Consider the following 25,814-nt stretch of genomic DNA (forward strand, 5'->3'; position numbering starts at 1 on the left):
TGTAAACAGGGCTCGAGTTCTGTTATTGTTTATATTTAGAATTCACCGGGTGCGTTCAATCGTCACAGTCTGCTTACCACAACTGCACGGGCTGATAATATATTGACTGTGTGTTTGTTTTGCTTTCGAACATGTCTACTCTGAATTTTCTGGATTATAGTATTAATATTTTTCATTTATACACAGCGAGATTGCCACTTTTCCTAAGGATTAAGAATAAAATTAATTTGTGAAAGTGCAAGGATGTGTCAATCAAACCCGCCAAAAAATTGAAATTTTAATATCTTTTACATGAAATAAGATTTTTAATTAATTTTTGTGTAAAATGCTATTAAAATATATAAGTCGTGATATTATAGAGAAAATAATAACTTCAAATCTGTGTCCAAGTACCTTTAAGTCAAGTCGTAGATTTATTTAGATGTTTATCATTCCTGCTTTTTTAAACCAGGAGACAGTTATAAGATTATTACACATGGACTTGAGAAAACCCCAGATTTTGTTGTTGTACAGTTAAAAATGAACGATGGTAATGTTTCCGAGGCAGCAGGTGAGTTTTGCAAAATTGTAACTTCATACTTTCTGTAGAATCATCAATGTTCATAGAGGCCAAATGATCGTCGATTTCGTGGTTCACTTTAATCCACGATTTAACGGACAACTATTTTGTCTATACATTTATAAACTTAACTTCTATATATACATGTTAAAGTTACGTACGAACTTTTTTTTAAAGTTTCCAAGAACCAACGAAATTTTGTTTAACCACGATCACTGAACTTAACCAAATGAAATAATTCCACGCCTAATTTTTCTCAGTTTGTAAACTTTAACTTTTTGTAGTTTGTATCATAGACCCAAGACGATTAAAAAAAATTTTTAAAGATATTATTTATGGCATTTTATTGTAGGTGTGACATTTAATTCACGGGTGTTCGGAACTCATGAAACTATCTGCGGGACTGTTTATGCATTTAATGATCAAGAAATCCGTATTTGGTCTATGTACGGTAAGGTTTTTATGTGAGCATAGTTATCGCTCTATCATAAAAATAAGTATCTGATGTAAGAAAAAAAAAAACACTTGTTTATACTAAATTTTATTTATTTTTTTTTTTGCAGTTTCTTACTTGTTTTTTTACCTCACCTGAGCTGAAAGCTCATGTGAGCTTTTCTGATCACCTATTGTCCTAGCTGCAGAACTCTAGCTCTCCGGAGAAAATATTATTTATTGCACACAAAAAGTTGCGCTTAGTTATGGATTAAATCTTTACCTCAATCGCAAAAAAGATAGATTTAAACAAATCATCAATTCTTTATTAAGTACTCTAGAAGTTGACTTCTGCAAGAAGAGTGTTGGACCGAATTATCTTTCAAACCAAACTGGCAGTATAAATAAGCAACATGTTTGATTATCTCGATTTCAGGACCAGGAGGGCTATCAGCAACAATTATAAGGAATGTTTTGTCGTCGAAAAAGTAAACGAATATGTTAGGAACACACGGTTATTAATATTTTGAGGTGACAGTTTTAAAACATGGAGAAATAAATCGAGAAACAGCGCATTTTTGTACACAAAAAATGTGCAGTTTTTTCAATGGGTAGCCTGTAGCTCTCCGGTCTGTCAAAATATTTTTTCGGAGAGCTAAAGTTCTGCAGCAACTGTTGTCCGTCTGTCTGTCTAGCTTTATGTCCGTAAAGTTTTCACAGTTTCAACTTCCTTTGAAGAAGCACTGGGACGATTTTTATCAAACTTATTACGAAGCATTCTGGGGTAGTGTAAATTCTTAATTATAAAAATCATGACCTTCGGGGAAAGGGCCAGCCGCAATAGGGAATCCAATTTTTATATTGCAGTATTTAGGAAAAAAACTTTAAAAATCATGTTCACAAGAACCACTCGGTCAGAAAGCTGACACATTTGTGGAAGCATACGTGGGTTGTGTAAATTCTAAATTGTTCAAATCATGACCCCCGGGGTAGGAAAGGGCCACCATAAGTTTATCATTGAAATATACAGGAAATATTTAAGAATATTCTTCGCAAGAACCACTGGACCAGAAAAGCAGAAACTTGTGTGAATGCATCTCTGGGTAGTGTAAATCAAGATTCTACATTTTTCAAATCATGAGCCCCCGGTGGTAGGGCGGGACAACAATAAGGAATCCAAGTTAAACATTGAAATATACAGGAAAGATCCTTTTAAGAGCTATTTGGCCAGAAATGTCAAAACTTATGTTTCTGGGAAAGATTCTAAATTGTTCAAATCATGACCCCCGGGATATCAAGTGGTCACAATAGGGAATCCAAATTTTACATTGAAATATATATAGGAAAAACCTCTTCTCCCGAAGAACCACTGGCCTCGAAAAGCTGAAACTTATACTGAAGCATTCTAGAGCTGTGTAGATTTTACATTCTTCAGATTATGTGGCTTGTGCATACGATGGATGGGGAGCTCTTGCAGAAAGCTTTAGAGGCCACACCGCTAGCCTATATATCCAGGCCTGGATACTGGATTCCTGTAATAAACATTTTTCAACACAATTCACACTGGATAAGAACGACATAAACACTGTCGAGCGAGTGAGCCTGGATTCGGTGTATGATCTAAATTCAACATTGGTTTCTGTTCTGGTAAGTCTTAATTTTAAGGCATGTAAAAATAGTCTGACATTAAACAGGTCGTACAGTGTATAATTATCTATTGTTTTATGCTAGTTTGATAATTTACAAAGGTTATGTTTGGTGTTGTATAACCCTCTAATGAATATGTTGAGCTTTTTTATGAATAAAAAAGATCTATATAGTATTTTTTCATCAAAACGAAAGAAATATCGGAGCAGCCTCTAATGGAATACTAATAATTTATTTATTGTCAAAATTGGCACATGGCCAAATAATTTTGATTCTAAAGTCGCAATTGGGAATGTACATGTATCTTATCTAAATAAAGTTCATGTGATGAAATTGGCAGTGTAGGTAATTTATATACAAAGGAAAGCAAACAAAACTAGATGCTGTCATGAGACAGTAATACCCGCACTAAGGTGTTTGCCTCTAAATGCACGCTCCTTTAAATTGGGCTTTACCAATGAAAAAGTCAATATAATTCAATAATTTACATAATAGGGCCTCCATGTATTCATCAAATTGAGCATAATATTCTCAAGTGACCATGCGACCCATGGGCCTCGATCTTATAGGTATTTCATATTCGTAATTCATTACCAATCTGAAATTAAACAACAGAATTTAATTAATGATGTAAATTAGGTTTGATAAAGGGGGTATATAAATTTTTGGCCCATAATTGGAACTTTTCAAATCTATTTTCTCATATAGATCAACAACAAATAATATTATTCAAATTAGTGTAAAGCGTTTTTGATGATTTTTTTCAAAATGTACAAACTTTTTTATATTTGATTAGGCAGAAACACCTTGAAAGCTGCCATATACCCAATCAGTTTAGTCAACCCCCACCCCTCTCCCAACAACACACACACACCCACACACAAACACACACACACACACAAACACACCCTATTTTCCTTTTTTTGGAAATAGGCCTAGATGGCAAAGTTAAGATAAAATATCTTTTGTAAATAATAATCTTAAATTTGTTCTTATAATTTAAATGTACATCGGCGTCGGAAGGGTTGGGTGGGTGGTTGTGGGCTTAGCCCCCCACTTTTTTTCTAAATATATACTTAGTATAGACATTGAACATATCTTCGTAGGTTTTGCCCCCCCCCTAACTTTCCACAGTGGTGGTGTAATGAAAAAAAAAATTGGTACTGAAGTTCGAACCTACCCCCCCCCCCCCCCCACGAATTAGGATTTTCGTGTTTGGAAAATGCACATTTCCTTTTTTTATTTTTTTTTTGCTTGTCAGGTTTTTTTTGAAGGTACAATTTTTTTTTACACTTAGACCCCCCCCCCCCACAGTTTAAATTTGCTTCCGATGATGTATCTGAAGACCTGCATAACATTGGGCTTGCGTCACGTACCCAACTTAAGTACTAGTTTTACCATTATCATTTTTAGATAGCACTGCACGTGCAGTACTAGTGTTGTGTACACATCATTGCATGTATTATTATTTTGTGTTTTAATTGGATTATATTTCAAGTTGACGGGACTTATGGCAGTCGGTAAGTACAAGTTTTGGTATAGATTTTGGTAAAATAGTCTGAAATGCAACTGGTTAGGTTAAAGTTTAAAGGATCAAAGGTCATCCGATGCTGCAATAAGACTAATTTCCCATTCTGAAGAGTTATCGCCCGTTATCGACGTTACATTCAGTTACAAGATACAGAATTTTTTTCTCGGAGGGAGGGGGGATTTCCAGACCAGAATTTCCTGAGAAGCAAATAAAAGGAGAAGTTATGGTGGTGTCTGTTTTCTAGAGTGGGTATCCAGTCTTTTTTATTTGCTTCAGTATATATATAGTCCTGCAAAGTCGGGGGGGGGGGGGGATCTCCCAATCCACTCCCTGTCCCTGTAAACAGTAATGACAAATGATCATGTGACTCCTAAATAGTAGGAAACGTTTTCCATTTGACTATATATAATTTTGCTTTTTGTGTTATTATGTTATGTAAATTTAATGGTATAAATGTTTTGAACCCCCTGGAGGTCATCCCCACTCTCCTAATGATTCTAACTGGAAATGTTCACAATATGACTGCATTAAATTAAATAAAAGTGCATCAATGATAAGATTGCTTGACATTTTATTCATCAACCTATCCTCCTAGAATTAGGAATGAAAATCATTCAAAGAGATGGACCACATAAAAGTATTTGTATATGGGCTATTAACATTTTTTTTAATGTAAAAACAAGTAGTAGTTTGCATACATGTCATGAATAAACAGGGGTCTGGGAAGGGGTGAGGGGAAGGATCGAGTTCATGTCTCTTTGCGTCTTAATGGTTGAAAACTCCTAAAATGAATGTTGACCTCAAATCTGACTTGTCCTCAATATTTTTCAAGTGGTGGTGTCTCCATTTCAGTGAACAATTCCTGAGAGGGATGTTTAACAACAAACAAACAATTAAATGACATAAGAACACAATATTGATTTGCGTGAAGAAATATGCAGGGGATTTTTTCCATCATAAAAATCTTCTTCTCAAGAACAGCAAGGGCATTATTGTCCCCCGTTTTTGGGGAAAGGGAGGGAACATTAAATCTTATTTGTCTGTCAGTCTGGCCATCTTTGACAGTATGTGCATCTGTCACAATAAATTTAACCTCGGTCGTAACTTTTGAATAATAAGAGATTGGGCTTTCATATTTCACATGTACATTACCACAAAACTTTCTAAATGTGCTATGATTTTTTAACCCAAGTGAGACTTGACCTTAAAATTTTACCTACTTTCCAAAAAATAACATTTTAAATTAATCATTTTGAAAGAGAAAAGATATGGCATCTAAATTATACATGTATATTACATGTGAAAAGACTTTTCTAAATATATCATGACTTTTGACTCTGTGACCTTGACCTAGAAGTTTAACCTACTTTTCAAAAATATTATATTATATATTTCTATATAACTTTTGATTGAAAAGAGATGAGACTTTCATATTTGACATGTACTTTACCTGCAACAAAATATTTCGAGCATCAAAAACTTCATCTTGCACATTCCTGTGACCTTGACCTCCCTCCTCTTTAATTTGTATTTTTGCTTAGTTTTAAAGAAATAATTTAAGACATTTTTATGTTTAGCATGCACTTATGCATAATTTGATGAGAATTTATTATCTATATCCAATTTATTTACATTTCAGTTTCAATTCTGAAAAAACTGTTTAAGATATTTTCATCAAACTTTATACACTAATACATATTTTCATGTACCATTAGTAATACACATCCGGCGGGACATTCATGTCCTATAGACATATTTCTAGTTTTTCTAATCATCACTTCAAAGGCTAGGGTCAGGCCACAATTAGGGATCAAATGATTAGGCTGCTGAGTAAAATAAAGAAGGAGTTCAGGGAAGACGGGGCTTTTAGCATAAAAAACGTCATTTTTCGACCCCCATTTGATCCCCCGGGGCAAAATCAAAATTCCGAAACCTTACTGCATATCTACATGACACCACCAACCATCTCTCAAAAGATGATTAGGCTGCTGAGTAAAATAGAAGGAGTTCAGGGAAAAAGGAGCTTTTCGTATAAAAAAAAACGTCATTTTTCGACCCCCATTTGATCCCCCGGGGCAAAATCAAAAATCCGAAATCTTACTGCACATCTACATGACACCACCAACCATCTCCCAAAAGATGATTAGGCTGTTGAGTAAAATGTAAAAGGAGTTCAGGGAAGATGGGGCTTTTAGCATAAAAAACGTCATTTTTCGACCCCCATTTGATCCCCCGGGGCAAAATCAAAATTCCGAAACCTTACTGCACATCTACATGACTCCACCAAACATCTCCCAAAAGATGATTCAGCTACTGTGAAAAATGTAGGAGGAGTTCAGGGAAGAAAAGTGTGACAGACGGACGGACGGGCATGAGTAACAACAATATACCCGAACTTTCTTTAACCTCATATACCTTGTTCCATGTTTTCTATACACTTGCTTCCTGCTTAATTCTATCAGATGAAAGTATCATCTCCAAACAACGAGGGATTCATGTTTCATGCCGGTGGTAGCGCCATGATTGATACCTCTGATGACCCATATGGAGCTATAATATACGGATACAATGAGACAGAAGTTATGCTCTGGAGACCATCCCAGACAAATACAAATGGACATTTGGTTTACGTGGGTGGAAAGTGGGGTGACGGGCATAGTAATCAAGAAAGTGACGTTGTTGAAGTCATCGTTAAAGTTATTGAAATAACAGGTATTAAGTATTTGATTTAATAAAGATTTACAGATAAAAAATTATGATTATGCAAAAACATTAAATTCAATTTCCTATCAATCTAGTTTTTTCTATGTAGGCACGCCTTGCAATGGTACAAAATTATGCTCGCCTGATTGGTCAAAGACTAGATGCATTTCTACAGGTATTAAATATTCATGAACAAGATATTGCAACGTTTCTTTGCAAAATCTGTTAAAAGTGTAACAATTTTTTTTTTTCATTTTATAAAACATTGTGTTCATCACTGTAAATTACACGACCATTCGAAAACATAAATGGTAATATAGAAAATATTTAACTTAATTCATATTCTTTGTTCGAATTTCGTTGCCATTTATTCCAGCTACTGTATATCTCTAAGACTGAATTTGAAATTATGAAACTATATTTCAATGCAGATTGTCCTATCCCTCCTGATATTGAAAATGCTTATAAAATATATGAAGGAGTGACTAATGGTAGCAAGACGTTGTACTTTTGTAAACCAGGATACACTGAAAGTTCAGATAACGTCATAATTAGCTGTGTAGAGGGTACATGGTCTTTGACTTCAATGTTCTGCAGAGGTACGTAACTCGTTTGTAGATATATGAGAAAAATATTAGAATTACATAACTAATTGAAAAAATATTTCTTAACAGAATTTTTACTAAAGTAAAATCCTGAAACTTTTTTTTCATGTAAAGTTGTTTGCTCCACACCTCCTGCAGTTGAAAATACAACAGTTTTTGTGCAGGACAATAGAGCAAAATATCACTGCCTAACGGGATATTTCGCTATGAAAAATACAGATGACGTCATCGAGTGCAGAAACAGTACCTGGCCATCTACTGACTTTAAATGTATAAGTAAGGATCAAGATCGTTATACATCTTGAACATATAAAAATAGTGTGTTAAATTGTATTAAATGAATGTTTTTTTTGTTCCCATGTTCCAATGTACCGGTACTTTAGTTTTCAAAAATCAGAAATATATTTTTTTCAAAAGGTTGTATTAAAGGTATGCAACAAACTATATTCTTTAAGTACTGTAAGTCAAAAAGGTATACATAATCTGTAAATCATGTTAATGAATTAATATATTGTTAATATCTTAAAATATCAACTAAGTATAGTTTTTTTACTGGATGTATGTATATTTTTACAGAATCTTGTCCTGAGCCACCCGCCATTACTAACGCTGACGTCATGGTCTCTGAGAATGTTGCTTTATACTCTTGTCGTCAGGGTTTTCTTGCAAAATCTGGAACCAACTCAATAAACTGCTTACAATCTGAGTGGCAGAAAACAAACTTCATCTGCTATGGTAGGAGGCTTTCACTATATTTCATGTCATTCAGTACCATTTAAAAAAAATAAAACTTTGTTTTGACAGTTTATATGTTGCAATTGTATGTTTTTTACCTTATTAATTATACATATGTAATACATGTATCATTGACATAAAGTAACTAAAGAGGTTTAAGTGGTTTGATACTGTGAAAAGGAGAATTTATTTGTATAAAAAAACAACAAGAACATACATAATAATATACTTCATTATGACATCAATTGCTAAATATGTCTACATGTCTAAAGAAAGTCAGGAGGCTTTTGTTCTTATAATTGACAATTCTTGGAGTTTTATGCTTTACTTTTTTTCGAATAGAATATGCAAACAATAAAACCGAAATGTGCAACACCGATCCAAAGCTTGAGGTTTCTCAAATTTAAGTCTAACTATAAGGTCAAAAGATCAGATTTGGTATCAAGAGGGAGGTCTAGAAATATTCCTGTGAAACATGAAGCCCTAGTACTAATTGTTTAAATATTATGACTAAAATTATATTGAAGTTTTTGGAAAGTGGGTCAAGGTTCATGGTCAGAGTCAAAACGTTAAGTAATTTTTTTATACTCATCAAAAGATTTTGACACAGTGAATACCTATGTGAGCATTGTGAGGTATGAAAGCCCAAGCACCAATTGATCAAATGTTTTGGCCAAGGTTAAACTTTTTTTTAATGTATATGGTTCAATATTCAATGTCAAGGCCAAGTAGTCAAATTTGGTGGTACCCAAATAAAGGTCTTGTCACAAGGAATACTCCAGTGAAATGTAAAAGCTATTACCCCACCGTGACAAAAATATATTCGATTACGGAGGCTTAACAAGATCGGTTTGTGAAACACTGACTCCACCGTATTGCTCCTCATTGCTAAGGTTGAAATTTCTCAAATGTCTTGTAACGATCAATACCAAAGTCAGGGTTCTTCTAGCGCTGTTTTTCTGTGCATGCCCGACACAGTTACGATTCAAATTTTACTCATACTACACAGTAAGCATTTGGCGACACAGTTAGAATTATGATTGTCAGAAAATAAAAACATGAATTATATTGTCCTAGCTAAGGAGGACCACTTAATAATCTCTAAATTAGGGTTTCACCTTGCATAATCAATCATCTAGAATCTCGCCGGACTTAAGCATGTAGGAATAAAGACAAGTAATTTATTGTCAGTAGCATTTAAAAAAACATATTTAATATTTCATAAATGTCTTCTTTCAAAACCCCGTTTCTAGAGTTATGTTGGCACGTCAATTCAACAAACACACAAAATAATGGCAAATTAACTTTTCATGATAACGACCGTTAACTATTGATAAAGAGTATTGTTTTTACTCTACCCCATTTTATAATTTCAGCATCATCATGCGGCCCGGTTCCTAATATAACAAATGCTGATTTTCTAGTTGACAATGACGTAGCCATGTACGCATGTCGCTATGGATATAGACCAACAAATGCTGAAAATACAATTACTTGTATGTCTGGAAAGTGGACCGATACCAGTTTGCAGTGCGAAGGTACTATTTTCTCATAAATAAAAATGTATTTCCCTGGATTTATATTTTTATATTTTTTGTTTTGCCAGCAAAATAGTTAAATGTATGTAAAAAATAATAACATTGAACACTGAACAAATAATCAGTATTTCTGGGAGACGAATGGTCGTAAATTGTATTGGTCACCCTTCTTCTTAAAGTTTCTCACCCAGGCACGATTACTGTAAACGTTTAGAATGTTGGTATTTTTGATATTTCCAAACAGACAGAATTGTGTTTAAAATAAACAAAATGATCCCCACAAACTAAAATAATGCACAAATAATCGAATCGATCTCATAGGGATAATTATCAGCTTTTCAAGAAATCTTTAAATGTAACAAGAGGTATTGTGAGCAATCAGCTCACTAAATGATACCCCTGCCTCCCTAATGAATATAATGGCAGTGTCTATGTTTTGCTAGGGAAAACCCCAAAATATGTGTCGGATAAAAAAAATAAAACGGGAGGTGCACAATGGCATTATGTAATAAAGTTTCTGTAAAAATTTCAACAAATTGCATTCAGTGGTATGAAAGGATTTGCGGATAAGAGATGGGTACCCCAAAGCATACCAGACAGACGGACATAAATGCAGACGGTTGGGCATGCTGATTACTATATACCCTCCTGTTTTTCAAGCCGGGGGGGGGGGGGGGGGTTAAAATAGACGTAGAATTCCTTTCTATTTTCTTATCATTTGATTTAAAATCTAAAAAAGCCACTTAACAAGGTTAGATCCTGATATTTAAAGTCTCAACCTTTTTTGTCAAGTATATTTTTTAGTTTCTATACACACAGGTAAATTAAAAACCAAATAAAAAGAAATGGGGTCAATATGCTTTTTTCGCTCTACAGGACATTTAATATGACCTTTTTGCACTGAAATTTATGTCTTAATAAAGAGTAACATCTTCGACGTTTTCCTCCCAATATATTGATCTAAATTAGGCATGGAACAAAATAAACTATAAGTTTTTCTAATCAAAGACACTTTAAAATTGTGACAAAGAAAAAGTTGATTCGCATAATTAATTACAGTAAAACTCGGTTATAACGAAGTCACTGGGACCTATGAAATTACTTTGTTATATCCGTAATTTGTTATATCCATATGAGGAATTCGTTAAATTTATATAGCTGGGGATCCAAGATAACTTCGCTATATCCGAAAATTCGCAATATCCGTGTTCGTACTAAACGATTTTTGCTGTATTTGACCTTTCTGCACTCACAAAATATGATTTTTCTGGAACTGAAAATTTAATAAGCAATAAAAGTATTTTAAAGTCTTAAACTTTTGCTGGCTTTAAGCAAATTGGTCAAAAGAATCTTAAATATTCAGAAAAGAACATGAGAAGTGGGGTAAATGATTTAAATTTTGAAACATTATTTTAAAAATCGTCAATTTTATGTTAAATTGGCTCAATTTGTTTCCTGGACTTTCTGAACATATTTACAATGTACTATTATTGTGTCATAGTTCGTTGAAATAATCTTATAAATATTTGAGAATCCGCATTACACATATCACTTCAAAAACAGCTTTCTGAGCAACCAGCATAGGAAGGTAGGAATCTAAAATTAATAGAACTGTACCTACAATGTAGTTCAAAAGGGGAAAATTAATAATATGGTTTTTTAAAATAATCTTCCGCCACAAAATGGCTTAATCCTATTTAAAGGGAATTTCATTGGATATTGCTCAATTTGCATTGTAGAATCCAGATTGAATGTTAGAACTTAAAAATGATGCAGAATTTTAGAAATAAAGGCCCAGACCAAAATCTGCTCCAAAGGTCAGGATCAAACCTCCTTAAATAAGGGTTGTTTTGTTTTTCAGATACAACAAAGGGACTCAGAAGCTATATCACTTATGATATGCTTGAAGAATGGATACTAGAGATGAAGAAGAACCTATCCGTACATAAATCAAACACCAGTGCCTATAACAGAAGCTTGATCAGCGTCTACGAATCTCGTCCTAGTGCTGTACAGATAGGAAGTTTTGGGGTCTTTCTGATAAGTTTTACTATAATAGTTTTAATTTTACCGGATATAGTTGCTGTTGTCAAGAACTTGTGTAATAAAATAAGTAAGAATTTTCGTCACCGTCGGAGAGGGAGAGATGAAAAATGCTGAATACTGTGAAATTTATTTATGTTCATGGGGGTTAATTTTCGTGGTTTTAATTGTATGAAGAAGCCAGTGAATGAATATTCACCACAAAATGCAGTTTTACACATATATTACTAATGAACAATTCTTCAACCAAGAATATAATTCCCCATGAACCAATTTATTTTTCTCAAACCACGAAAAATTGGCCCTTCGAAAATATGTGATTTTACAGTATGTTATATGTTCTGTTATAAATGTGTTTAGACAACACATAATGCGCTTTGCTAATCAGATGGCAATACAGAAAATTTTATATTAGAAAATTTACTATAGAATGTTGATTGTTATGATACATATACTGTTTTTCCATGTGAAATTTTAAAAGCATTTCATTTGAATGACCTCTTTATTGTGAATGAGAGCAATGTTTAACTTCATGGTCATAACTTTCGAAATAAATGTTTTCAAATGAAGTTCAAAAGAAGGAGATACATGTAAGAATAGCAGAAGGTTCTGTTTAAGGATATACGATCCTCAGCCATGAAGTATAACTCTTTAATTTATAATTTAATTCAAAAAGTTTTAAAATAAAGCTTGAAATTGAAATTTTTACATGCAACAATTTTCATTTTATGCCTCTACGTATGATTCAATGTTCTTTAAAGTTTTAACAAACGGTATTTAAAAAGTTGAAATTTGTACCTCACAAAATGAAGTAAAACTTGCCAATTTAAAAAAAATCAAATTTCTTTTAATTAGCCATATTTACCAATGTTTATATGCATGATTTGAAATTAGAATTGATTTACGGTGTTTTTTTTTTTGAAAGGAAACACTTCATACACTATGCATTATGAAACAATGGAAGTAAGTAGGAGAAAGTAAAGTCCAAATAAGTGTAAAATTAATGTAATTTTCTTTAAAAGCCTGGATACCTATGATTTTTATTCCTAAAATGTATTTGTTGATTAATTATCAATTAAAAAATATGCAGTAGGTAGTTCAAATCACATTTCCTGAAAAATTATTCGAGATTTACTAATTTTCCCTATATAATATGATTAAATTTAAAGATGATTTTTAAAGAAACACCGTGGGTAAATACATTTTAATTTGAAAATTTAGAGACATCTTTGTGAGCATGTTCAATTACTCGATGCCTGATTTTCAGAACCTGAGGATCGGATAACCTTAAGAAGACAATTTTGAGGATTCATGAAATACCTTCATGAGTTCTGTCGTCCTTAGTTTTATAATTTGATTTACATCTTTTGGATAAGCTAATACTTTCTGAAACAATTGATAAATTAGACCTCAGAAGAAATGTCATAGAATTACACATACAAAAGATGTATAGAAATGCTATGGTTTGTTTACATGTTATAAAAACGAATGGCTCACCCACTGCGATATCAGTTTCGATTGATTGATTGATAGTCTATGTGTTATTTACCGTCCGTATTTTTTAAGCCACCACTTGCCGGTGGAGAGCTGCAAATTGTGTTCTATACACGGCACTTAGGACCATTGAGCAGTGAGGGATCTTTTATGTGCCATCACCTTCTGCAACATGGGACTTCGGTTTATACGGTTTCATCCGAAGGACCGGTCTCACGTCCCACAGTGGAATTCAAACCCTCGACTATCATCTTTCATACGATACGATTTATTTGTTCTGAATATCCTAATAGATAGATAGATTGATTGATTGATTGATTATATACTGTTAAACGTCCCTCTCCAGAATATTTCACTGATATGGAGACGTCATCATTACCGGTGAAGGGCTGCAAATTTAGGCCTATGCTCGGCACTTACGGCCTTGGAACAGGGAGGGATCTTTATCGTGCCACACCTGCGCAGCACTGTTAAGGCCTACAATGAGAAATCAACGGAAAATAGACGTGCAAAAAGGGGGACCTTTTTAAAACTGAATTTATAATAATTATGCTGTTTTATTATCACAGAACTCAAATACTTATGGAAGTAGCATAGTATAACCCACTCTGTACTGTAATATGAAATTGGTGCCATCGATGGACAGTCACGTGATGAATGGATAATTCGTGTACTGAATGTAGGTCATCAACAAATTTCAATATCGCAAGGGCATACCCTAGTTGAAATTAAAAATTCAAGCTATTAATTGTTTCTGTATACTTTGTAGTTTCTGAAAAGTGCTGCTGCTTTGATTAGAATTCGCGCTTTAATAGTTAAATTTTCAGGTAAATAAGCCAATGTCGAAATATATTTGACTTTTACCAAATATTTTGTGTACATATAAAATCACGCCCCCTTATTCAAGCCTTAAAACTGCTGCGTGCTGTGACATGGGGCCTCGGTTTATACGGTCTCATCCGAAGGACAGCCCCATTTACTCGCCTTTTACGACAAGCAAGGGGTACTGTGGACCTATTCTAACCCGGATCCCCACGGGAAAATATCCTAATAGAGGGGAAGACGGTAATGATCTTTTAAGGCCCTTGGAGGATGAATACAAGATCCCTTTCTCCATAGAATTTAGCAAAATTAAGGTCAATATAAATATTTCTTGGGGTGTACCATAAAGGGTACTTAAGTGTAAGTCCATACTTATATAAATTAATACTTACGTACAGTCTTAAACTTAAGAAACTAGAAGCGTGCTTAGATTCGACAATCTTCACAAAATTTAGGCGGTCGGTAGAGGTGACTTAAGTATGTCTTAACTTTTTTTACACAAATTCAACATAATTAAAAGGTTAATTTCGATGTTTAAACATTCTTTTCTTCATATCATCCATGAAAAAAAAATAAAATGAATATTTCTACTTAAAAGCAGCAAAGGAATTTTAGTTTTTCATCGAGGGGATGTTACTATTCACTTATTCCTATCTCAAACTCAACATTTGCATGACATACATGTAGATTAAGATTTTATTTTGAGGACGCTTTTTAAAAACTTGTGGGACCGAAGTTAAATTTGGTAATTGGATGTTCCCTACAGTCCGAGAGAGAGAGAGAGAGAGAGATGGTAACTTTTGTGATAAAACAGAAGTTATGCATAATTATATATTAAACACATGCCATATGGTGAACGTGTACTTATTTGGATTTTATTTTTTTAATATCAAGAATATTTTAACAGAACCTTCATAAAAAATATAATGACTAAAATTTAAGAAAAAACTAGCAAGGTTCATGAGAAAAATTGTGAACTTATGTTTGACTTAGCTAAGGCCTCGCTTAGGTTGCTTTTTGTTACGGTTTAATATATAATTATTTAGTACTCAAACAAATCCTAGGATTGTGCTTAAAACATACTTATGAACCTATATAAGTCAACATTTTAGCAAGCTTTATTTTACGACCCCCTGGCGAATAACAAACCACATTCAACAAAATATTGGACAAAAAATATCCAAATTACAGTTTAAAACCTATGTACTTTCCTTTTCCGAGTTTCCATATGTGTCAGACGTCTAAATGTTGAAAATTAATTCTGCGATAGTTTGTTAAAAATATTTTTCCTCTCAGATACAAAGCTGACTGCGGCCGTTACAACCATTGTTTAACGTTGTTTTGATTGAGGTATAGGTTGTGACGTCACAATACCACTGAAACTCGTGTGAATATGACCTTAATGTAGAACCTACGTCGTATGGCATCATAACTTTATCCTGTGCTAGATCCATTATGACGTCATAATTAATTCAATGCCATTTTTCCCGTACCTTACAGCTTCAATAGAAATTGTAGAAAATACTGCATTTTGTAATTCACAGAATTCAAATCATATATATATATATATATATATTATTATTATTATAATGCTGATTTTTTTTAAATTAAAGACACATGTGGGCACCTTTCATTTAGTAGATCTTGACCTTAATTAAGTTGACAAATCAAAAAACTATCTTGTGTAATGAAATTACAATGTATACATCTTACTGTAATAATGTTAATGGTATGTAACTATTTTGAAGGAATGCAAAAATCCTAAGAAATTTTCAGTTGCCATGCAACTAAATAGTGTAATATCTTGATGGAATGTATCTATATAATTTATGTAAGTCAAAGATGTACTTGTTGTAGATCGTGACATTGTGTGTAAACTTTTGCGATATCTATAATGAAATGATGTGCTTTTCTTTTCATAACTATTTGTTACTTATTCATATTCTTGGTATTTGGTTACAATTTTTTCTATTAAATATGATCTTTCTAAAAAAACTACAATATTGATGACCATTTTTAATCTGAAAGTAACCCCAAACAGTCATTTAATAATAAAACACGTGTAAGTGCACAGAGGTCATGAATATTAGCATCGGTAAATAACCTATCTCTCATTAGTTGGAGGCGAAACGTTTACATTTTAATCACATTTTGTAATCATTTGAGTATGTTCCTCACCATATTAAAAATTGAAAACATTATGACAAAGACTTCTGAAAAATATTTGCAAATATAGGGTGGAAAATTGACTAAAAATATAGTTTATTTGCCTATTATTTTTAAAATGTGGACTTGTCTTTTATGTCAATTTAATGAAAAGAAATTATTCTGACTTGCAAAATATTGCTTAATATTGTTCACTTTATAAAGTCTATAAACAAAGATGCTTGAAGAAGTATTTTTGTGATTTTTCATATTCTCTTCTTGACAAGTACCCTTCAGAATAACTGAAAATGTGTAATCGTAGTATAGAATTAAAATGTACCATTCCAAGTTACATATCATATATAAGTTTTTAACTTATTGATAAGCAAGTACTAATTTATCATTTGGAAAAGTTTGAAAATCATTTGAAGACTTTTCCGACATAGAATCTATCTTAAGGGGGAGGGTGTGTCGTTCTGCCTCAAAACAGCGTTATCTGACGTCACAATAGCGATTAATGTACAAAGAACCATATGCGGTATATTGCAAAATTCTGCCCGCCACAAAAGTCATATTTTGAAAATTTCTTGAAATGTGCTGAATTGAATTTATTATATGAGATATCTAAAATAATAAAACATATTATATTTTCAAAGCAGGGTATCAACAACTCTTGTTTTATGACGTCACAAACTATTAGGAATTTGTATTATTTTTCTGAAAGAGAAAAAAAATGGAAAGAGTTTGCTCAACTTTTACTTTAGGATTAAAAGACTACAGGCCTGCTCAAGAACAATATTTACATACTTTATTGATATTATCATTATCAAGCTTCATTAAGATATTGAGCTGGAGCAGACCCGTTCTCGGTGACTTTTACTCAAAATATTAACGTAATAAAAAATTTTATATGTAAAAAACATGAAAACTTTAAATTTACGTCATTTTCCAGATGTCATTTCAAACATATAACGTCATGGCTAATGAAAATATACATAATACAGTGCTTTTAAGTGTGCAGATTTCCCATTGTTTTAGAACACAATTATGTATTTCTCCGTCAAAATTTAATTTTGGGGCAAATATTGGTTATTACCGATTATAGCCATTTACAAAAAGAAAATTTTGACATTTTTAATAAGAGTTTATTTTACAAATAGAGTTTGTTTAAATTAAAATTCTCTTCCATTGGTTGATAACTACTAACATTTACAGTTGTGAAAACATTCGCTGATACATGTACATGTATGAGTGAAGAAAATAAAATAAAACTCAGCATTGAAAGCGGCTTAAATCAGAAAAAAATATATTCGTGTTTAAGCTTTACATTAATTGTATTTCCTCGATAAAACTAAGACAAAATTTTAAAAATGTATTCTTGTACATATATTCGCTTAGTAATTTAATTGTGAAGCAATTCCTTATTCTATAAGCTTTGGCTATTGACGGGCAGGGGTGGGGGTTGGAGTTCAGAGAAGATAAAATCAGTGTAAGATGCTACTTATCAAAGCAGAATACAAGTTGTCAACAAACGGTTTAATATTCACATGTTCATCAGTGCTCACTTAAAGCAATGTGAGCTATGTTTTAAGAATTTTATTTTGCTGTTAAAACGTGAAAAAATTATATGTAAGACCCCACCTTCCCCCTGGTAACCGCGAATTTGTTTTGGTATGAAAAGTCAGAGGTTTGAAGCACTAAGAAGTCATCGAACCCCCCCCCCCCCCCCACACACACACACACACATGATATAGGTTTGTAAAGTTTTGGCGTTTTTATGTTTTGTTTGTTTGTTTGTTTGTTTTTTTTGTTTTTGTTTTTTGTTATAAATATTTTTTTGGCTTGTCAAGAAATTTTTGGGTTGGATTTTATTTATTTGGACTCTGGTGGAACACCCCCTCCCCCGGAAAAAAATTCTGGTTCCGCGCCTGAACTAAGAAGTGGATTTTGTACAATTTTTGATAATATATGCCTTATGTATAGTTTATAAAATTCTTAATTCAGCAGATGTTAAATATACAAGAAATATTTGTAACTTCAACTACCTAATGCTTTTAATCAATATAAGAAAATCTGTGTGACTATGTATTATTATATTTGTTTACTTGCGCCACATGTGGTTTTTGTCAAACTGAATAAATAAAAAATAAATAATGATAATAGGGATAATATTGTGTGTGGTACATGCATGATTATTCCGTATGGTTGATTCCCAATTATTATTGATAACCCAAAATCATGAAGAATGTTATCTAAGAACGAAAAAAAGTAAAACTTTCTAAATATAACAAGGGAGTTCCGAAAGGTAGCTTCCGAAAGATCATCATCATAAAGAAGAAAGCACCGCATATGATACTGTGTCTACATCATAACGAAATGCAAAATCTACCGCACGGAATGCTAACTGGACCGGAAATAATATTTTATGGTCAGCATCACCATAATAACAGAAATACTACATATAATGATGAAAGTACTGCATATAATGGAACTCGATATAATGTAAAAACTACTTCATATAATTAAAATAGTACTGCATATAATGAAGGAAACACTGCATGCATATAATGTTTAATCCTCATATAAGACAGCCCCGGCGTTCCATTAATCTCTGTTGAGATTCTGCTGGGCTAAATATTTGGACTGACGCCCGCAGAATCTCTGGACAGACATTAATATTTCATGTCTGGAAATCAAGTCCCAACTTCGGCCGACTATAGCAAGAATAATTCACCTAAGTCACACAGCTGCTCGGTTCAATTAAGTCATTGGTTGTTTATTTGACTCTCTATCACTTTTATTTCTACATTGCTTACCTTTTAGGCATGTAAATCCCAACATAAAAAAAAATTCACTGAAATTTCAGTTTTAAATATGGCTCCTGTAACCTCATCAAATAAAAGAGTTTGTATAGTCTGTTTTTACCCTAATTGATGTTCAATAGCCACGTACAGAAGACATTGGTTCAGATTCACCAAGGGTAGAAACAGACTATACGAACTCTTTTATTTGAGGAGGTAAACAGTTTCGTTACAGGAGTTGGGACTTGATTTCCAGACATGAAATATTAATGTCTTTCCAGAGATTCTGCGGGCGTCAGTCCAGATATCTAGTCCAGCAGAATCTCAACAGAGATTAGCGTTCCATATGCCCCCCCCCCCCCTCTGACAAAACCAAGTTTAATGAAATAAGCGTTTACGCTGAAAAATAAACGTGTTATTGTAACGTCAAATTATTGCGTCTAAAACGCACATATGTTTCTGTTTCTTTTTATCCTTTTCCGCTCTCTGTTATTCAGTTTCATTTTCAGAGTGAAAGTATACATGGATACGTGTTATGATCGTCGTATCGTGTGTGAAATGTGTTTCTTTGCCATTTCAAATTAAATTATTAAGATACTCTGAAGGGATTATATGATATGACTTTCATTGTAGTTACTGTTTCCTGTGTGAATTTTACATATGAATTCGCGGATTATTTGGAGGTGAACACAATATACAGATATTTTATGAAAATTTTGTTCATTTATTTTTGCTAAATTTAATATCCTAGGAAAATAAAAACTTAACCCAACTGAAATAAATTATGTGTCAAAATTTTGATTCATACGTAAACCTGCCTTTGTGAATTTAAAGTATTCTGACATCATCACAACACAAAAACCATCTTTATTTTCATTACATCACTCGATCCTGACCTCAAATCATAGCGATTGACGGGATACAGTGCTGCTATCCTATAAGTTGACAATTCTATCCTATCCTATCGTGAATTCTGCATCCACAATCCTATCCTGTGATTTCAGTCTAATCCTATCCTATCCTATCCTGCAACTCTTAGTTTTTTAATATTTAGGAATTAATTTGACAAAAAAAAAAAAAAAAAAAACGGAATGACCACCAAAAAAAGCAGATATAGTTATGGTATTCATTTAAATGTTATATATTTTAATGGATAAAAATAATCGAGCTCGACATTCCATAATTCCTGACACACCGCACATTTTAAATTTAGGATTATCATTACCATGTTAAAAATAAATGTAAACAAACTGATTGTAATAAAACGTGGGCAAGTACTGATTTTGCGAACATCTGTAAAGAATTTGGGCATCCAGAAGAAGGAATTAACGAAAAAAATATAACTAGATTTTGTTTCAATTTTCCTACTTACAATGATGGCCACAGGATCGCGACTTGCTCCCAGTGTGTTATAATTAATTATTAAAAAAAAAACCAAAGGTCTATACGGTAATAATGTTTAAGTATATGTTTCATGTAAAATTTTATTTTTTCCTAAACCGAACAGCATAAAAATAACATGCATGTACATGTGAAGTCTGTGTCTGAATAACGTTTTTCTGTACGCGGTTATAAAAAAAGAAGATATGACTAGACCATAAACGAAACAGAAAAGTCAAAATTTAGATCTAGAATATCTTGACTTTCACATATTAAACATTTTAAATGTGAAATTGTCTTATTATATCAAATATTAAATCTAAATGTGTATTTTTTAAATTTAAATTCATATTAATTTACTCTTTATTTTACAAACATGCAAAATATATAGTTGCTGAATAAAATTCAAGATATTTAGAATGTCAAATTTCTTATTTAACTTCATTTTCTTCTCAGTTTATGGTCAGTTCAGTGCTGAACAAATGTATTTCAATTTCCAATTTTGTTTTATGTGTGGAAATTTAAAATTTTTGTTTAATTTAAAATATTTCCTAAATCTTCATTGTCAGACTCAGACAGATTGAAAGCAATAAATATTGTGGTGAGCTCACACATTCCTTAGATCTTATAAAACATGCATAAGAATTTAAGAATTCACAGTATTTACAGTATTTATAACTCATTCTTGAGTAAGCCAAGTTTGTATTTGACCTTGGCATTTGATCTTTAATGTTCATTAGTGTCTGATTGAGACATTAAAATGATCCACACATGTTCCTTAGATCTTATAAAACATGTAAAAGAATTCACAGTATTTACATCAATTATCACACTTTCTTGAGTAAACCTTGTATTTGACCTTGACATTTGATCTTAAATTTTTCAGTGTTTAAATGAGGAAAAAATATTTGATCAAGTTCACAATATTTTTATTCAGGGCGATTCCTCAACAATGTTTAACAATTGAATATTCCATTACCATGAGGCAAATTCATTAAAAGTATCCATGTACAGGATGAAATTCAATGACAAGATCACAGATACATGTACATGCACTTTGTTTAAATTTAAGTTTATCAATGTTTTTATTACAGTTGTATAATGCTTTACATGCATATGATTTGGCTTCCTTATCCGTCGCTCAAACTGAATTTCAAATGTCAGAGTTATTGTCAGAGAGATGGTCATAAACCGAACAGTTCCACAAATGTCAACAATGCACAGAAAATAGCACTGATCTCCTAATAAAAGCACCATGATTTCAGACTTAGGACTCTTTGAAACTGGTTTGAACATCTTTCATTATTTAGTCTAACAGCATATGAGATGAACTGCAATCTGTACAACTGAAATGAGCAGGGTTGTCCTGAAAAAAAAATTATAGGCATGTAGATTGTAAATTTTGTGTTATTACACATTTAAACTGTTTTTGATTGTGATTATCTTTAACTTTTCATGTACAATTGGCTTTAATTTCACCTTTTTTTCTCTCCCAAAACTAGTGCATTAAGAAATCATGCAAAATAAAATCTTATACTGCAACCTCAGTCATATATTATTTTTTTTTTATCTTATGTATTAAACCTAATTTACTCACAAGTACATTATAATTCATTTTATCTTGTTGACTTGCTAACAAGTATATGAATACATTGGTTTGTGAGATTTTTCTCTATTTTCTGCTTGTATTTATCTTTTAATTAATGTTTTTTCTTTGTTTTCTTTTTTTTGGTCTTGAAATTTGAATATGAAAAAGAAAATACATAATTTATATAACAACAAAATGACTAGAATATTTCAACATTGTTTTCAGTTTAATTTCCTCTCCAGATTTTTAAAAAAAGAAAATCACTTGTTCCGAGAATCTGCTGACACGTTATCTCAACTCAGATAATAATGTATATGCATTTTAATGATCATGCTTAAATACATGATAAAAAATCAAATCATACATACTTTTTAGATTAAAATCCTTTATACTGTGATGACGCATGAGTGCAGGCAAATCCATTCTCTGTAATAATGAATATTAAAAGATTAACTTGTGTTTCATAACTCACAATACATTATTACAAATGTACATACAATGTAAGTGCAGTGCTGAATGAGCTTATTAAACATTTTAACAGTAGCATTAGAAATGGTCATTATGATCAGGTCCAGTACAATCACTAGATTTAGCTACGTAGGTAGAATTACCTACGTAGCTTTATTTACCTACCTCAGGTAGCTTTATTTTAGCTATTTCAAGGTAAGTTTTGAAAAGTTGAAAATAATCACTGCATCAAAATGATATTTTCTGCACACACTGAGAAAAATGCTTTTAAATAGAAATAAGCCAATTTGGTAGCTAAATAAAGCTACCTCAGGTAGGTAAATAAAGCTATGTAGGTAAATCAAGCTACGTAGCTAAATCTAGTGATTGTACCAGACCTGATCGGTGCGTCGATTTACCCAAAAGGACCCAAAAGGACCCAAAAGAACCCAAAAGGACCCAAAAGGAGCCCAAAAGGACCCAAAAGGACCCAAAAGGAACCCAAAAGGACCCAAAAGGAAATTAAGAACAACCCAAAAGGACTTGAAATAAAGACAATAAATGGATATATAATGAACATTTTCATATTTTATTAAATCTAAAACTATTTTTTTAAGGTAAAGTGTGTGGTTGGGGTGGAGGTGGGAGGTCCCCCACCACCCATAACCCCAACCCCCCCACCCATCCCCGATCCCATATGCCTAAAACATGAATAAGATAAAACTTTTTTATTTATTAAATATCATATACATGTCGTAAGATATGGTTAAACAGAAGGAGAAGTAAATTAATACTTTGTTAATTTCAGCTAAAACAAATCAAAGCATACCTGACCAGATTTAGTGTTTGATGTGCTATAAAAGTTGTATGCTATTGTTACAGTTGCAACAGAATAAGTATGTTTTTGCCAACTTTTAGGTAGATTTATAATACAATATTCGTAATTTACTTCAAATTATTAATTTTCAATGTTTTATGATATATTAATTAAAGTCCTTTTGGGTTCCTTTTGGGTCCTTTTGGGTTCCTTTTGGGTCCTTTTGGGTCCTTTTGGGTTCCTTTTGGGTCCTTTTGGGTCCTTTTGGGTAAATCGACGCACCCGACCTGATGATTCTACATTAAATTTCATTAATCATAAATTGCACTGAAATGAAAGAAACTATTTTCTAACCTTACTAGGAAAGTGATAATAGTAACAAACTGATTAAGGCATAATACATAATTATGATTGTTTTAGTCTAAGAGCTCATTGATAGCTGATTGAATCATGTGACAGAGTATTTGTAAATATTTACCCCCCCCCCCCTTCTATCTAGCTACTTCTATCTACACTACTTCTCTCTATTTTTCCACACCCTATTTTTGTTTGCATAAAATAGAATAAAATGTTTATAATTTAAGTCATTAGAATATTGCCTAAAGGGCGAAATAAGTGTAAAAATGCACACATGTACAGCGTACAGTTTGTAGTAAACTTACATGTTCTCGCACATCATCTATTCAAGTCCGCGGTCGACGGTTCCTGTGGAATTATCCAATCAAACAGAGCAAATTTAACAGGAAAACATGTTATTACACTTTTACACAAGTAAGAATCGGTTAAATCATCCAAACAAGCAGAATAAATACGGTCTTTCGATGCCTGGACTCTTCGTTGTTTACATTCTCATATTCTTCCGGTGCTCGTTCACGGTTAGATCGTACGCCGTATTACTCGAAGTTTATAATGTAAATCTGTTTTTAGTAAAGAGAATGTTTTATTTTCTATTTAAATTTTATAAATAGTTCTTTTGTAAACATTTTATACTGTATTTCGTTTTTGTAAATTATTCTGAAATATGAATGAACCTTTGCTCGAATCTGATTGGCTGTAGGATACAGAATAGGATACAGTACAGGCAACGCGGATCCCGTATTAGACCGCGTCCCCTCCGCGGTGTATTAATCCTTTCCGCGTTACACCGTCGCGGGTTTTGATCGCGGTGCTACCTGAGACCGTGTTTACACCGCGGCGGGGCCAGCTACCGTTATTCTTCAGCTAAGATGTTCTTACCTATAAAGTATTGTCGATTTTTAATCGTGTCGAAATGAGAGGGGGGGGGGGGGTTACGACCACATTAATATTATAGATTTATTCCATTACATGAATTCTTTAAAAATTCATTTTTTAAGTTTTATCAAATTGTTTAATAAAAAACATTTTTTTTTGTACCAATAGTCACTCAGAATTAATTCTCAAACACGTCTGTTAACAGTAATACATGTACAGTTTAGGATAAAATAAAGTCGAATAATTTATCGAATATATTAACTTAAAGTTTATTTTCAAAATCAGTACTGCCACTTCAAATTGCTAAAAAGATATAATTAAAATTTAAAGAATGCCGTGATATCGCTTCTCTTTATATGCGCTGGTGTAATCCGGTGTTCACAATTAGCCCGTGCAGTTGCAGTTACATGTAGCTATAGACATTGTTTATTTATCTGACGGTGAGATTATATCAGTCATTTGGTTTCATTTAGAAAACTACCGTTACTTCTGTATACATATCTGTTATAAATAATAGCATGAAAAACGATGATAGATAGTGATACATAATTAAAATTAAATTTTAACAAAACAAGCGTAAGTGTAGGAACACCGTTGTTCCATTATTATGCGCTACACTGTAAGACTATGAACTAAATATCGACGATTTTTATTTTATTTATTTATTTATTTTTTTTTTTGGGGGGGGGGGGGTTATTGTTAATAAAATAATCACAGGTCATTCTATTCAGAATATCAATAATATCATAGCTAGTATTTGAATGTATTTCTATTTTCCGCTCTTTTCGAAAATTACTAAAATCATGTCAATGAACATAAACAAATTTCAGATTTCTCCGGTTCAAATAAAACACAAACACAAATATGGGCCCTTAAAATATTTGAACACACAAGTTCAAGTTCAAGTTCAAGTTCATTTATTCACTCAACACCATTTTAATACATGGTACATGAGGACAAAGAGAAATATTTACAACATATATATATAATCAGGTCAGAGGTATATAAGTATAAGATATACAAAATCAAGAAATGAAAAGGGAGAAAAGAAAGAAAAAAATGAAGAAAAGAAAAAAAAGGAAAAATCACATGTGATACATATAATAATAAAATGAATGAGGGGAACAAATCATGGAGGACAGACTAAGTCATATATTTTTAATATAAACATACAGAGTTTTTTAAGTGACGTTGCATCTTGTTTTGTCATCAGTTGGGAAAATTTAAGAATATTTGGTCTTGTAAAGTAGTATTCATTAATATATTTCTTTCTTATATTTGACAGTGCAGAACA

General features: G+C 32.4%; 1 protein-coding gene and 1 long non-coding RNA gene across 2 annotated transcripts; one reads left to right on the forward strand and one right to left on the reverse strand.

The window, feature by feature from the left end:
- Positions 1 to 451: 451 nt before the first annotated feature.
- On the forward strand, positions 452 to 8,789 carry LOC134235357 (uncharacterized; the record flags this gene model as incomplete). The annotated part of the gene is made up of 9 exons (XM_062717489.1): positions 452 to 550; positions 912 to 1,010; positions 2,427 to 2,638; positions 6,632 to 6,881; positions 6,982 to 7,047; positions 7,304 to 7,471; positions 7,592 to 7,753; positions 8,054 to 8,212; positions 8,740 to 8,789. Coding segments are annotated over 9 exons (1,265 nt in total), but the record flags the coding sequence as incomplete, so codon positions are not given.
- Positions 8,790 to 21,204: 12,415 nt separating this feature from the next.
- LOC134235358 (uncharacterized) lies at positions 21,205 to 24,318 on the reverse strand. Its single transcript, XR_009985391.1, has 3 exons — positions 23,950 to 24,318; positions 22,392 to 22,449; positions 21,205 to 21,801 (listed from the first exon to the last, which is right to left on the reverse strand). It is a non-coding gene; the product is annotated as an uncharacterized LOC134235358 (long non-coding RNA).
- Positions 24,319 to 25,814: the final 1,496 nt, after the last annotated feature.

Source organism: Saccostrea cucullata, unplaced genomic scaffold (genome assembly GCF_032062105.1).
Source record: "Saccostrea cucullata isolate Sc308-1 unplaced genomic scaffold, CSIRO_AGI_Scuc_v1 ctg3708, whole genome shotgun sequence".
NCBI lineage: Eukaryota > Metazoa > Mollusca > Bivalvia > Ostreida > Ostreidae > Saccostrea > Saccostrea cuccullata.